The sequence below is a fragment of the Pseudovirgaria hyperparasitica genome (assembly GCF_010093815.1).
Source record: "Pseudovirgaria hyperparasitica strain CBS 121739 unplaced genomic scaffold EJ05scaffold_2, whole genome shotgun sequence".
In the NCBI taxonomy this organism is placed as follows: Eukaryota; Fungi; Ascomycota; class Dothideomycetes; order Acrospermales; family Acrospermaceae; genus Pseudovirgaria; species Pseudovirgaria hyperparasitica.
The window spans coordinates 39,982-52,545 of record NW_022985550.1 but is presented as its reverse complement, the minus strand read 5'-3'; the positions used below and the strand labels follow the sequence as shown (position 1 = coordinate 52,545).

At 48.6% G+C, this 12,564-nt stretch overlaps 5 protein-coding genes across 5 annotated transcripts; 4 read left to right on the top strand and 1 right to left on the bottom strand.

The window, feature by feature from the left end:
* The first annotated feature begins 191 nt into the window (after positions 1 to 191).
* On the top strand, positions 192 to 4,041 carry EJ05DRAFT_507163 (uncharacterized protein). Its single transcript, XM_033747888.1, has 3 exons — positions 192 to 305; positions 354 to 873; positions 953 to 4,041. Exons 1-3 carry the CDS (start codon positions 242 to 244, stop codon positions 3,651 to 3,653), a joined length of 3,285 nt encoding a protein of 1,094 aa, XP_033603948.1. The 5' UTR covers positions 192 to 241; the 3' UTR covers positions 3,654 to 4,041.
* EJ05DRAFT_173608 (LSM domain-containing protein) lies at positions 3,759 to 4,515 on the bottom strand. The gene is made up of 4 exons (XM_033739536.1): positions 4,346 to 4,515; positions 4,234 to 4,271; positions 4,003 to 4,142; positions 3,759 to 3,949 (listed from the first exon to the last, which is right to left on the bottom strand). The coding sequence occupies exons 1-4, from the start codon at positions 4,349 to 4,351 to the stop codon at positions 3,864 to 3,866; spliced, it is 270 nt and encodes an 89-aa protein (XP_033603947.1). The 5' UTR covers positions 4,352 to 4,515; the 3' UTR covers positions 3,759 to 3,863.
* Positions 4,516 to 4,696: 181 nt separating this feature from the next.
* On the top strand, positions 4,697 to 5,810 carry EJ05DRAFT_496408 (Clavaminate synthase-like protein; the record flags this gene model as incomplete). The annotated part of the gene is made up of 2 exons (XM_033746385.1): positions 4,697 to 5,737; positions 5,790 to 5,810. 2 exons carry the CDS (start codon positions 4,697 to 4,699, stop codon positions 5,808 to 5,810), a joined length of 1,062 nt encoding a protein of 353 aa, XP_033603946.1.
* Positions 5,811 to 6,021: 211 nt separating this feature from the next.
* On the top strand, positions 6,022 to 7,298 carry EJ05DRAFT_173584 (uncharacterized protein). The gene is made up of 3 exons (XM_033739535.1): positions 6,022 to 6,309; positions 6,361 to 6,597; positions 6,642 to 7,298. The coding sequence occupies exons 1-3, from the start codon at positions 6,233 to 6,235 to the stop codon at positions 7,258 to 7,260; spliced, it is 933 nt and encodes a 310-aa protein (XP_033603945.1). The 5' UTR covers positions 6,022 to 6,232; the 3' UTR covers positions 7,261 to 7,298.
* A 2,012-nt stretch (positions 7,299 to 9,310) lies between these two features.
* On the top strand, positions 9,311 to 12,052 carry EJ05DRAFT_534905 (uncharacterized protein; the record flags this gene model as incomplete). Its single annotated transcript, XM_033749217.1, has 2 exons — positions 9,311 to 10,042; positions 10,093 to 12,052. 2 exons carry the CDS (start codon positions 9,311 to 9,313, stop codon positions 11,944 to 11,946), a joined length of 2,586 nt encoding a protein of 861 aa, XP_033603944.1. The 3' UTR covers positions 11,947 to 12,052.
* Positions 12,053 to 12,564: the final 512 nt, after the last annotated feature.

The window sequence follows — 12,564 nt, the reverse complement described above, 5'->3', positions numbered from 1 at the left end:
GGGCATTGCTGGTAATCGTGAGTCGTCTTGGGTGTCATGGGCGGTCGTGAAAATGGAGGAATCCGGCCTCACAAGAGCTTTGTTATCCGGATGGAGACGCGACGTGATCGCGCTAGTGACACGAGACACGTGTGAACTCTTGGCATACCATCTTCTGCCTGCGCGCAGTTTTGCATCATGCTCTACCGTCAATTTCCTGTCTGAGCAGCTCTTGTGTCGGTGTGTATGAGTCTAAGGCGACATGATATCTTTGGCTGCGGAAATCGTGTCTGCTGCGGACTTTGTGCGTCCTTTGACTGGTCTAGGCTCGTACCCAATCATCATGCCAGGGCGTAGAATCTGACATGAAGCAGATAATGCACTATTATCAGATCCAAGTATTTTGACACTCCTAAACTCGCATACCCCCAATCCTTGCGTGCACGAGTTAGAAGGCCGTAGTAAACCATATCTCCTGGAATCTCTTCGCCACCTAGAAGCTATACATCTTGCTGCCGTCAGAGAAGGCTTCAGCCCGGAATCCGAATATGATAGCACCCTCATGAGCATTTTGTATGCACTGATAGATTTGATTGCGACACAATGGGTGCTTCCATGTCTATCGCCAAACGTTGTGTTCCCGCACCGGCCCAAATCGACCTTGTCTGCTGTTCAAACGAATGAGAAGCATGACAAAGTATGGTGCTTAAAGACAATATGTGAGACTGTTGACCGTCTGGGTACCGACCCCAACGGAGGCATATCGCCAATCATATCCCAAAGATTCCTTCCTGATCTTGTGTCTGCCCTTGCTGAATTGGCTTTCGCACCAAGAATAGCAGATACTGAAGATCAGGCACTATGGCAACGGCGATTTGCTACTCTCTTGGTCAAGTAAGTAACCCATCGATTTCATCTCCGATGTCTTGATCCATGTGAACACCTCCTGGGAAACATATAGCTAATCCCTTAGGACTCCAACATCGCGCCTTCTACCGCTTCTTACATCTTATGTATCCCAAGATCTACCGATATGGATGCGACCACATATCACGGAGTCACTCTCACTTTTACCCCTGCGTTCTCGAGGTATTAGGCATATAGTAGAGTACATATCAATGTCACATCAGCCGAATGGTGGAGATCAACGACAGGCCCTCTCGAGTCGACTGCCTATTACACTATCGATTATGCAACAGGCCACCAAGCTAATTGCTGCACCACCAGCGTCTATGAGGATGGAAGAATGGATCGAAAAAATAGCACCCCAATTGTGGAACATGTTGGATGGAAACGAGGGGTCAGACATGGCTCGAGCGGCCGGTCACATAATCTCGAGTGGATTCTTGAGCAAACGATCTACCGGAGCCCCTGGCAAGCCAGGCTGGAATACTTTTGCCATTCCTTTGATCGCAGCAATAAACCCAAAACAAGACTACAGCTCTCTAAAGAATAGTGAGGACGCATTCACTGTGGTTGTGCCCTCAGGTAAAGTCTTACAAGCTTTGGAAAGAATGGCCACGATCATATCCTCGCACCCGAACACAGGTGTAACACCTAGGCTTGTCAGACCTGTAAAGCTTGGTCTATGGGGTTTACTTCACTGCGTGAAGGCTCCAAAAGAGAAAGTTATTGTTCCTGAGAGATGGTCCGTCGTTCTTGAGTCCATCCTGAAAAGATACTTCGAGCTAGAATCAGAAGTGCATCAGATCGACGAGATAGCTAGGAATCTCCTTTGGGATGGGTCATCTCAGTGGACCTTTTCGACTGGTGCAGATGGCGGAGTTGATATTCGTCTTCGCCCCCTCGTTGGCCAATACATGGAGAGTGCGCTGGCGAACCTCGAAAGCATCGATAAACGTACTCAGACGTTCGTCAAGTTGCTGCCAACCAGCCAAATTAACTATGATGTTATCACATCAGCTTTCTGCGAGATACTGAGACGTTGGCTAACGCCTGCAACATTGAAGTCGGCCAATAAGACACTAGGTCAAGATTCTCACAGCGATGCTTTCGGTATGCTGATCAACGCTAAGTTGTCTCAGGCTATACTCGAAAAGCTGCAGAAAAGGTTGATCAAAGATCCTGGTCGACTAATGGCTTTATTTGACCAGATCATGCAAGAGTTCGTAACCCTTGACCAGCAGCGACAAAGCAACATCTTCTCGCTGAAAGATCCGACGATCAAGAGTCTTGGGCGTATCGTTGAGACAAAGAGGGAGCAAGGTCAAAACTCATTGTCCTCTATGGAGTCTGATTTTGAAGATCTAGCGATAACTGGCATCAGCATCTTGAGCTTGTTCCTTACATCCTCGATGCCGCGCAACGACGTGACGGACAAGGTTCTCCGAGGCATAGCTGCATCACTGCGATATATTTGCTCCAGAAACGAAAGATTTTCCACGAACCTCGTAGACCCCGCAACAGCAGCCTTGGATATCATCAATCTATGGATTGGGACATCTGAGGAAAAGGTGAATTGGGAAAAAGCTGACCGCGTGTCAAGGCCAGCCTGGGATGCTATTATAGGAGATCTCGCTGCGCAAGAAGCCCCAATTCGCGCTTCTGCCATAGCGCAAATTGATGGTCTCATTGACGACCATTGCTCAGTAAAACTGGACGTACCTCAAACAGCTCATCTCCTCGTCCAAGTGATCCGCATGGAATCAGACTCCTACGTTTATCTCCCCGCCATCCGGGCTCTCACCAAACTCTGCAAAGAACATAGTCGTCCTCATTTCGTGTGCCGTATCACTCTCGATGCATTCCTAGACGTCGAAGAAAAGAACAACGGCGGCATAGACGGGCGACTACGCATCGGCGAGGCAATCGACAGTCTCGGAAAATATGCACTCGTCAAAGGTCAGACCTCGCATGACAGCAGGTCCACGGCTGCTGCTGCAATCGCCGAGGTATGCTTGAAATTAGCAAGTCGACGAGGCCATCGGCCATTAACAAGAGCGGCACGCGAAGCAGCCGCAGTCAAGAAGGCTACAAGAATCAAGCGAGAGCACGAAGACGGTTTTAAGGCATGGGGAGGGGGGTTTCCGGAGATTGACATGAAGCTCATTGATCCGAATCATGAGCCCGAAACAACTCAGCAGGCGAAAGAACGCGAGTATCTGGAGAGTATAGTACAAGGGTGGGAAGATACAGGTCTCGAGGAAGATGTTCGCGTGCGGACCTCTGCTCTTTCGATACTGTGTACTCTTTTCGAATCACACGTGCATATAATCGAGTTGAGAGATGGAATGGTGCATGCCATTGATATAGCGCTATCAATATCTGTATTTGAGTTGCAGCCAGATCGTATCATATTGCGTCGTGCTGCTGTCATGGTGGTCATGTCCATATTACGAGGCATCGATTCATTGCTTCAGGGGAACGATACTACGGTTGTGGATCACTTGCTCCATAAAGGAAGCAGGAAATGGTCGGATATGCAGCAGATTATGAGGTGGCTGGCCAGCGAGGACCGCGATGAAACTGTGCGAGGTCATGCAGAGGCTGTTATTGACGGATTGGAGACATTGACGGTGAAAATGGCCGTTGGGCGCGAGGCTGTGCATCATGAAATTGAAATGGACAACGGTCTATCGGCAGGTCTTCGTGGTATACAGTTCGAGACTGGCGAGCTAACTGGGGGGGTTTCATTGGTGGAGGAGATGGAATAAGGCTTGGATACCGTCGTAGAACTACGTGTGTCGTTGGTTCACGGCCTTGCCCATCTTTTGATGACTTCTCTTGCCTTATGCACTCGTCGTCACAAATGCGCCCGCCGCGTTTGCAGAGCTTCCAGGCCTTTGAAATCCACCCATGATCGAAGGTCATCTTCTGCCTTTTCCCTTCCGAACGTCGCACCTGTGTCCTGCCTAGCAGTGCCTTCATCCGCTCATAGACGCGTCATGCTTATCAGCCGCCGATATCCATAATACGTTATTGCATCTGCCGATATAATCAACATGAAGCCCTGCGATCAATGGTCAGAGTAGCTGGGCCTGACGTACCTTATTAGAACTTGACCTAGATCGCCGGTCTTTGAGCCATCAATAAATTCCTCAGTACCAGCTAGTTGAATGTTCATATACGAGTCAACACTGATCAATTTGCCTTTGTACTCGGTTTGACCCCACTTCAATCGCACGATCACGTCGTTATTGACACTGCAACTATTGTTAGTGTTCAAAGGCCGACGAACAGGTTGAAAATGTTGGCTGGAGCTTGCCAGGAGTATGAAATATTTGGAATACGCACAGATTTTGCAGCATAGGCCGCGGATTTAGAGGTACGAACTGCATCATTATTAGCATTGTGACTTGATATCGCGAGACGCCGAGGTACTGAATGATTTACAGTCGCAACTTACACTCATATCTGCTGTGGTGAGCACTATAAAGTCTTTACATATAAGCTTAAACGTTCAGGTAGGGCGACATCCGAAGAGTTTAGATAGATTGACGTTCGAAAAGTTCAGATAGGGTGACGTCTCGCAAGTTGTAATACCAGATGCAAGCATGCGACAGCTCCCAATCAAGGTGGGTTTTCGAGCTGCGCGGCCTTAGTCCGGCAAATAGGGCGCTGACTAGTACCGTCGACGAGGTGGCTTGGAATACTCGTGGCGGGATCTGTGGCTGATGCCAGCGCTTGAATTTCCATTCACGGCTGTAACTTCTCCCACTTGTACATACCTTGCCGCTGGCATATTCGACAACCGCACATGAAACGAGAGCTCATCATACGAAAGGCGTCCTATTCCTGGTGGAGATTGATCAAGAATCGATCCCTTAGAACCGTGTTCAACCCAAATATTTTCGCATGGGTGAGAACTCCCTTTGAACTGACGGCCGGTGGCGTGCCACTTCTTCGCAGCCACGAGCAAGTACATCCAGGGACTTTCAAAGATCGCTACTACAATGAGCCAAGTCGTCCTTTGGTGTGCCGACAGTACCGCGATGCTCAGATGCCGGCAATTTCAAAGTGGTTTCTACCTGGGCTGAAGTCACAATCTCATCCCGCGCTGAAAGTAGAATACCTCGAACAATACGGAGACCATCTCGTTCCTGTGGAGGTGAGTCGAGGCGAGTGTTTTAACCGGACTATGATGCCATTGAGTATGTTCATGAAGCTTTCGGCGGACGCACCGCAAGACACAAATGTATACCTTGCGCAATGCCCAATTGACGAGCTTCCGCCAGAAATGCAGGCAGATCTAGTCAAGCCCAAGATGACAAATTGGGGCGCAAAAGGCGATGCATATAGCAGCAGTATTTGGATCGGCCGTGCACCTACATATACTCCATTCCATCGCGATCCGAATCACAACGTACTCGTACAACTAGCGGGGCGTAAGGTGATACGACTTGCAGAACCAGATGTCGGAGATGCAATATACAAGCAAGCCAAATCACGAGTCTTTCAAAAGGCATATAAGATGGATGCGCGTATTCGAGGTGAAGAGATGATGGTTGGCAAAGAAAGAGACATCCTAGATAAACTGGTTTGGCGAGATGACGGTACTCGGAAGCTTTCAGAGGATCTTGAGTGTCTCGGAGACATACCATCTGATGAAGCAAGGATATATTGGAATCGTCAGTCAGGAAAACCTCCTCCAGGAGCAACAGCCGAGGACGAGCAGCGCATGCAAACGATCGGTCTCGCCAATACTCTCGAGACGACGATCGGACCGGGAGATGCTTTGTATATACCCAAGGGTTGGTGGCACAGTGTTAAAGGTCTTGGACAAGGCATCGTGGGTTCGGTATGGGATATATTCTGAACTACACGACCAGGACGTAGCTAACATCAAACAGGCGAACTGGTGGTTTAGGTGATCATTGTAGTACCTGCACACATGCTGCGTATATACGGATGGGCTCCCCGCGCCCCCAACAAACCCCCAGAAAAAAATTTGAGAAGTAGAACACAAGTAAACTATTATCTCTGCTGCGGCGAATGCTTTCGATCCCCGAAGCCCTTGCTATCTACGTGCTCATGAACGTTACCTACCTCACTTCTCTACCTTCCTCTCGTCCTACCTACCTTATACAGGTTGAAGATGTGTGTGGCTAAGGCCGCTGCTTCCATGCAGGCTCCGTAATGACTGATGGATGTTGCACCTTGCGCGCCTTCCATACTTCACTTATCCGCCGCAAATTTTCCCAGAATACAGCATCAGGTAGGTAGTTCTAGTAGAATCTGATCACCTACGTCGACCCGTAAGTCGGCTAAGAAGCCCATAACCACGATACTGAAGATGGAATTCTCTTTACGTTGCAATGTGCAAACCTGTCGAGCCGAATTGAATGAACAAGCAATCGTCACCACCTGCAGGTGAGTATCTCATGCTTTGCATGCTCTTGGAGACTGAAATATCTTGGGTAGTCATATCTTCTGCATTGCTTGTGCGAACGACTTGGGTCTCACACAGCCATTCAACGCTACTAGGGATTGTCCCGCTTGCCATGCTCATCTACTGAACCCAGATGATGCAGTCGTGAGCAAGCTCAACCCTACACAGGACTACAAGACAAGTATCCTGAGCGGTCTGAGTCCATTTATCATTATGGAGTGCGCTGGAAGAGGCCTGCAGTTCTACTGTTATCAGACCACTCAAGAGATGTGAGGATAAATGCCCCTGCTTCGCATATAGCTGACCAAAGAAGCTTCTATCAAGAACACCAGGTCAGGAACTTGAATGAGCAATGTCTGAATGCCGAATCTCACCTCGAGAATGTCATACATGATGCCAACGCCGAAGTTGCCAGATTGAAAGGCAAAGTGAAGGCTGCAGGTGACCAAATTACATACTTGAAGGCCAAGTATGCTGAAGTTCACGACCAGCTCGCCGCGAAAACGAAGCAGTACAACCAGACAAACAAGTGCTACATGAATCTGAAATCGAAGACCATGCAGCCTCACGTTGCAAAAGCTGCCTCTCACAATGCTGACGAGATTTTGCGATCAGGTCGTCAGACCCAACATTATGGTGATGGAGGTCATGGCAGCGGCATGATAAATCCCGCCCCAGCTCACTTTCAGAGGGACATGACCGGCAAAGGCCAATCACACTTGCGACGGCAAAGTGGAGAAGACGACAGGAATCCTTCGTACGGATATGGCACTCCGAATGCTTACAACATGTCAAGCATGGGAAGAGTGCTTTCTGGACGTCAGTTACCTGTGTCGAAAATAAGCATATTAACTGACTACCTCAGATACCGTGCATTTGGGTACGCCTTCGCACAGGGTACAGCTCCCAGTCAATCGAGGCCATGCACCTAACCCAAACAGCTATCCAGACGTGTCGGAGAGGTCTGCTCGTAGACCTGCCGGAAACATGGACTCTTTCACTAGCTTCTCAGGATATGGAATGAGTGGCGGGGCACGTGCGGGAAAACAATTCAGTCGCAGTCCAGGCTTTACTGATGGTATGCCTATACAGTGAGAGGTGTCGATGCGGCATGAAGTCTACAGCTGAGCAAGTGTAGTCTTGGGTTTCGGGGGGTTTGGGTGGGATACATCTTGGGCCCATCGCATAGGAAATACAGTGTCAGTTGGCGTCGGAGTAGATCCATGGTTTGTAAACAAGCTGGACTATGACATGGTGATAGTGCATTTAATGTTATGAATACGGTATATTAAGAGTATCTTTCTACAAGACAAGATAGACTACGGAAATAGAAAATACTAGTCTTAATCGAAGCGTCTTGTTAGACGCCAGAGAAACGTCTGCGATATAACACGTCAATCACAAGGCATTTATTCGGTACTAGAATATCTAGTACATCGTATACCTGAGTTTTGAAAGCTTTATGAGTAATATCGGAGTAAAGCATTTCGCTCCTGTCAGATATGCATATCCATGGGTGTATTATAACTCAAAATGCTGTTTCTGTCTAAGGAGTCATTGAACCTCGAAAGGAACTCAATTAAGTAGAAGTCGTATCAAGTTGATCAAGGCTCAATGGAAGTGAGTGGTGATAATGGTAACAGTAGTTGGGGCGGTCTCATGGGACGGCCTTACGTGAGTGAGCCAAGGGGACTTGGATTATTCGTGATGGCGGATGCATAAGTTGTAGGATATACAAAGAGTAAGGGAGTCCATCTAGGTTGACGTTATAACTTTGCAGGCATTCATCTTGATTACGAAGAACGAGAGCTGCGAGGGTTCAGACGATCATGAAGGATGGCCCTGGGTTGGGCTGCTATGTCGGTGCGTGCGAGCCGTCATAATAATAAGCTTGTTGTTAGCGCATTCTTGAGTACTTTAGCGAATGAGACGTCTGACATTAACGTTTTGACGATGATATTGTCATAGGGAGGTTGGACGGGATCGAGACTGTTGTCAGTGGAGGCTTAGGGACAACCGTTCTAGGCGTCCTTACCTAGCCCGATCATTCTACACAGCTCAATTGGTAGCATTTTCTTCCTCGTTGCATCATATGGGCTAATATGTTCTGTGTGTCCTAGACGTGTCTTCGTGTGAGTCAGCCTGGAGCATGATACGCTGATGTACGTGTCTGGGTCTGCATCTTCTCCGGAGGCCATCATAACAAATTACTGACGAGGTCAAAGGTATCCCATAGATCTACAGGCGCTAAAAAGTGACATGTTCGCTAGACACGGACCTGTGCCTGGCGCGCCGAATTTCGAAAGAAGAACACACCTGATCCTAGGTAAGGATGGATTTATAGTTTTCTGGAGATGCGTACTGGGTAGCATACTAATTACCTTCACTGGCTCCTGCAGAATTGCCCTATTCTGAACGTCAGCATCCAGTGCGCATGCAATTAGACTTGACTGCCAGCGTCATTATCCCTCTTCTTGATGTGTCATTATAATTATTGTGTTGTAGTTGCCGGTCTCATTGGCCGCGCTGATAGATAGCCTCGGTTCAGTCTGAGACCCGTGGACGTGATGAGAGGGTATAGTTACCAGTACCTATCCAGGTACCTAAAGTAGTAATTAGCAGCTCAGCTAGCTATGCTGGGCTAGGTGATGCCCCTTGCCGCCCCACCAAGACTTTCTTTGCTTCTTGTTGTCTGTTCTGTTATCAAACCGTTATTTCCCCAGCGCAATAGCTTCAAGATTCAGGACTTCATGTTTTCAATTCGCAAGATCGGCTCCACCTCGACATCACATCCAAGCCCCGACCCATCGTCGCTCTTGGAGGCGCCGGCAATTCGTGCTTAGGTCTACTCACGCCTGCGCATACAGCATACAGCCATAGGCCAACATCCAAACCCGGATCCCTGAACAGACAGGCCTTGAACCCATCACTTGCAGGTGGGCCGCTTCCTGCAGGGCGTCCCCATATTCCACTTGGGAGACAATGGCTGCCATGGCTACACGAAATTTCCGACACGACATCCTCCCGCCCTCCCCAACCTTGACGAATCCCGACATGATTCTTCCAGATGGTCAGCAGGGCCACACTGAAGACTATCCTCTGACACAACCCGACCGTCCGTCCTCACCATCCATCTTCGTGCAACAATTGAACTCCATCAAGCTTTTGGATGCGCCACCGGGCCACCGTGGCCTTTCGTCTCCGCGCACTATGACACCGACTTCGACTACATTCTCGTCGTACAGCGCACCGTCAAACAATGAAACCAGTCCCGCGCCTCAGAAGCATAGCCGTTCGGTCGATCTTATGGTAGCAGCAAATTTTTTGCGCTCGACTCCCTCGCAGAGCACCCTCAATGCTTACCACTACCCTCACGACACCTCGAGGAGTAATTCGCCGGTAGGCCAACTGCGCGCGGAAGAGCCAGACGCGAACAAGGCCCAAGCCACCGCTTTGGACACCATGTCCGAAACGTTTGAGCTCCTGGACTTGAACAATGATCTTGTACCGAGCGAGACGCGCAGAAGAGATGCAGATAATATTGGCGGTGATGATGAAGCAGAGGATGAGTTGGCAGCGCTTCCAAGGCCTAAAGGTATAGATGACGAGCCAGGAAATGAAGAGCAGGACGGGAGCGAGTATGATCTCAGTTCGCATACTGCCCTGAGCAAGCGCGCAGAGATGATTCTTGCTAACGCAAAAAAGCGATTGAATGTCGGTTCATATTCCTAAACTTTTGCCGTCACTTTTCTAATGTGGAGTAGGTCATGGAAGGGAACCTGCGCGGTGCCCGATCCTCGCTCTTAGTCCCTTCACAGGCTCTCAGTAGTTTGAAGATGCAGACCGAGCTCTCCGCGCAAATTCATGCTGCGCGTGAGCGCGATCGAAGACTGTATGGCGGCATTGGGTCCATACCTCCCCGACCTCATGATAATTCTCCTCTCACAAACATCACGCCCGGCCATACGAGGGGATCAAGTGAGACTTTTACGCCATCCTCTTTACCAGCTGGCGCAGTCAAGAAGATCCATTATTCTCAGAAGCGCGCTTCTAGTGCTCTTGGGCCGATTAGAGGACAATGGTCGCCGTCAGAGGGCACCGTCTCATTCGCTCGTACTCCTTCAATTCGCTCAAGTCGGAGCCAGGAACAAATGCGTCAAGAACGACTGCATGCATGGCAAGGTGCCGCGGATGCGCAGACTGCGAGAAGACTGTCGCCGGATCCGAGAGCGTCACCGAATGCTAATCTAGACACCCTACCTGAGGACGAAGCGTTCCCAAATACCGAAATCGAACGTTCTGCATCTACGACAAGCGACCTGAAAACACAAATGCAAGAATTGAAGGGACGTATTTCGTCGTTGAAGGAGCGTGCAAAGGAAGAGGGTATGAAACGAAAGAGTCTACAGACCTTGCGAACGCCCAGTCCATTCACTGCTGCTGAGTCTTGGTATTCTGGTACAGACGCGTACAAAGAGGGCAGCCCGATTGCCACAGATGGAGGCATTGGATGGAGAGGAGAGCCATCACCGGTAACAGCGCAGAGTCATGACCTACCTTCTCATCACACAGAAAGCTCGTCAAAACATGTGAGAGGAAGCAGTGACCAGAAGATGGACGACTTGAATGTCCTTAATGAGTATGAAGATAAAAATGCATTCCTGACCGATCTCCGCGACTGGGGCACAGAGTCCACCCCCCAAGACAACGACCCGAGCTATCAGGATAGCACCACCATCCACACAGACCACTATGAGGATGAGGAACGGAGTCGATCACCAGATGACAACGATAATGATGAGCTTGAGCGCGAAGCAATCGGTGAGGCCTCTTCGACAGGGGATACAGAGTCTGTCTACGAAGACGCTGAATGGGAACAGCCTGTCGCTGAACGACATGAGGATCGCGCGGATGCCTTCGACTATGAGAATTTTTTCCTTCACAGTGCTATGGGTACATACACGGCTGATCGAAACCGGAGAGGCAGTGTCGGTTCCGAGGACTCGGTCGAAACAACACGACCTTCGTCGCCACCTCGCAGTGCTTCAGCAGCCACTGCATCAAGATCGAGGAGCTCACAAGAATTAACCTTGACTCATCGTCGTACTCGTAGTAATGATTCCGTTTCTACTGTACAGACATTCGCAACTGCTACAGAAGGCCGAAGCTCTCGAAATGCGGGATCTGATTATCACGATGACCACGAAGCCCTGGACGAGGCCACCAATCAACTAATTCGTCAAAACTCATACCAACAGTTTGTTCCTCCTACGCCGCCTTTGCCTCAACGTATATCCTCACTCGGGAGCCCAGGCTTCCAGAATCACCGCGTCGACTCTGTTGTGCATATCCTTGATAAGCAGAGCAGCATAACAGAGTCTAAGAGCATACCCGACATGCTCGTGGCTATTTTGACCTCAGTGCAATCTGAACAAGGGCAATCGTCGCTTGAAAATCAAGATACGGCCCTCCTCCGCTCTCTTGCCGACAGTCTTGAAATGGTATACAGGGAGCTACAATCCACAGAGCCAGGCACCTACGACCGAAAGCTCTGGAGGAGACGCCTATTTAATGCGAGGAGAATGCTTGAAGGCGACGGAGAGGCAGAAGCCTTTTGATCTATGACCACCTACATGTAGCTAATCTTTGAAATTTCTTGCGCTATACCCTATATCTTCCTTGTTCTTGTACTATTTTACCGTATCTTAGTAACTTACTTCATATGAACTAGTCTAATAACATAGTCTACTAATATGTTTATCTGTATATATGTTTACATTAAGATTTATATAAATATACTTTTATCTTATGTCTTAAAGCATTACATATCTATAAGAACATTTATTTTAGATATAGTTGTAACTATATTAGAGATTCGCTTTAAAAACCAATGATGAAAAAGTAATACTTTAGATAAACTATGGTAAGAGTATATAGTATATACATTAATAATAGGATTACGGTCGTTACCACCGAACAATGGCTTAATGGCAAGCTAGTTCCACACTATAAGACTAAGGAAAGATTTGACTTACTCGGTTCTTCTAGTCTATGTCTTTGGATGGTCTCTCGAAGAACTTTATATAATTCTCATACTTAGAATACCAACCTGCGTATTCCCAGTCAAGCAGACTTGCAATATTCCCATTGTTTATCAATAGATTGTGCTGTACAATCAGGCACGGTCCCTTTGCCATCCAAGCCGCCGTAGGCCTAGATGGGTTAGAGCTATACTT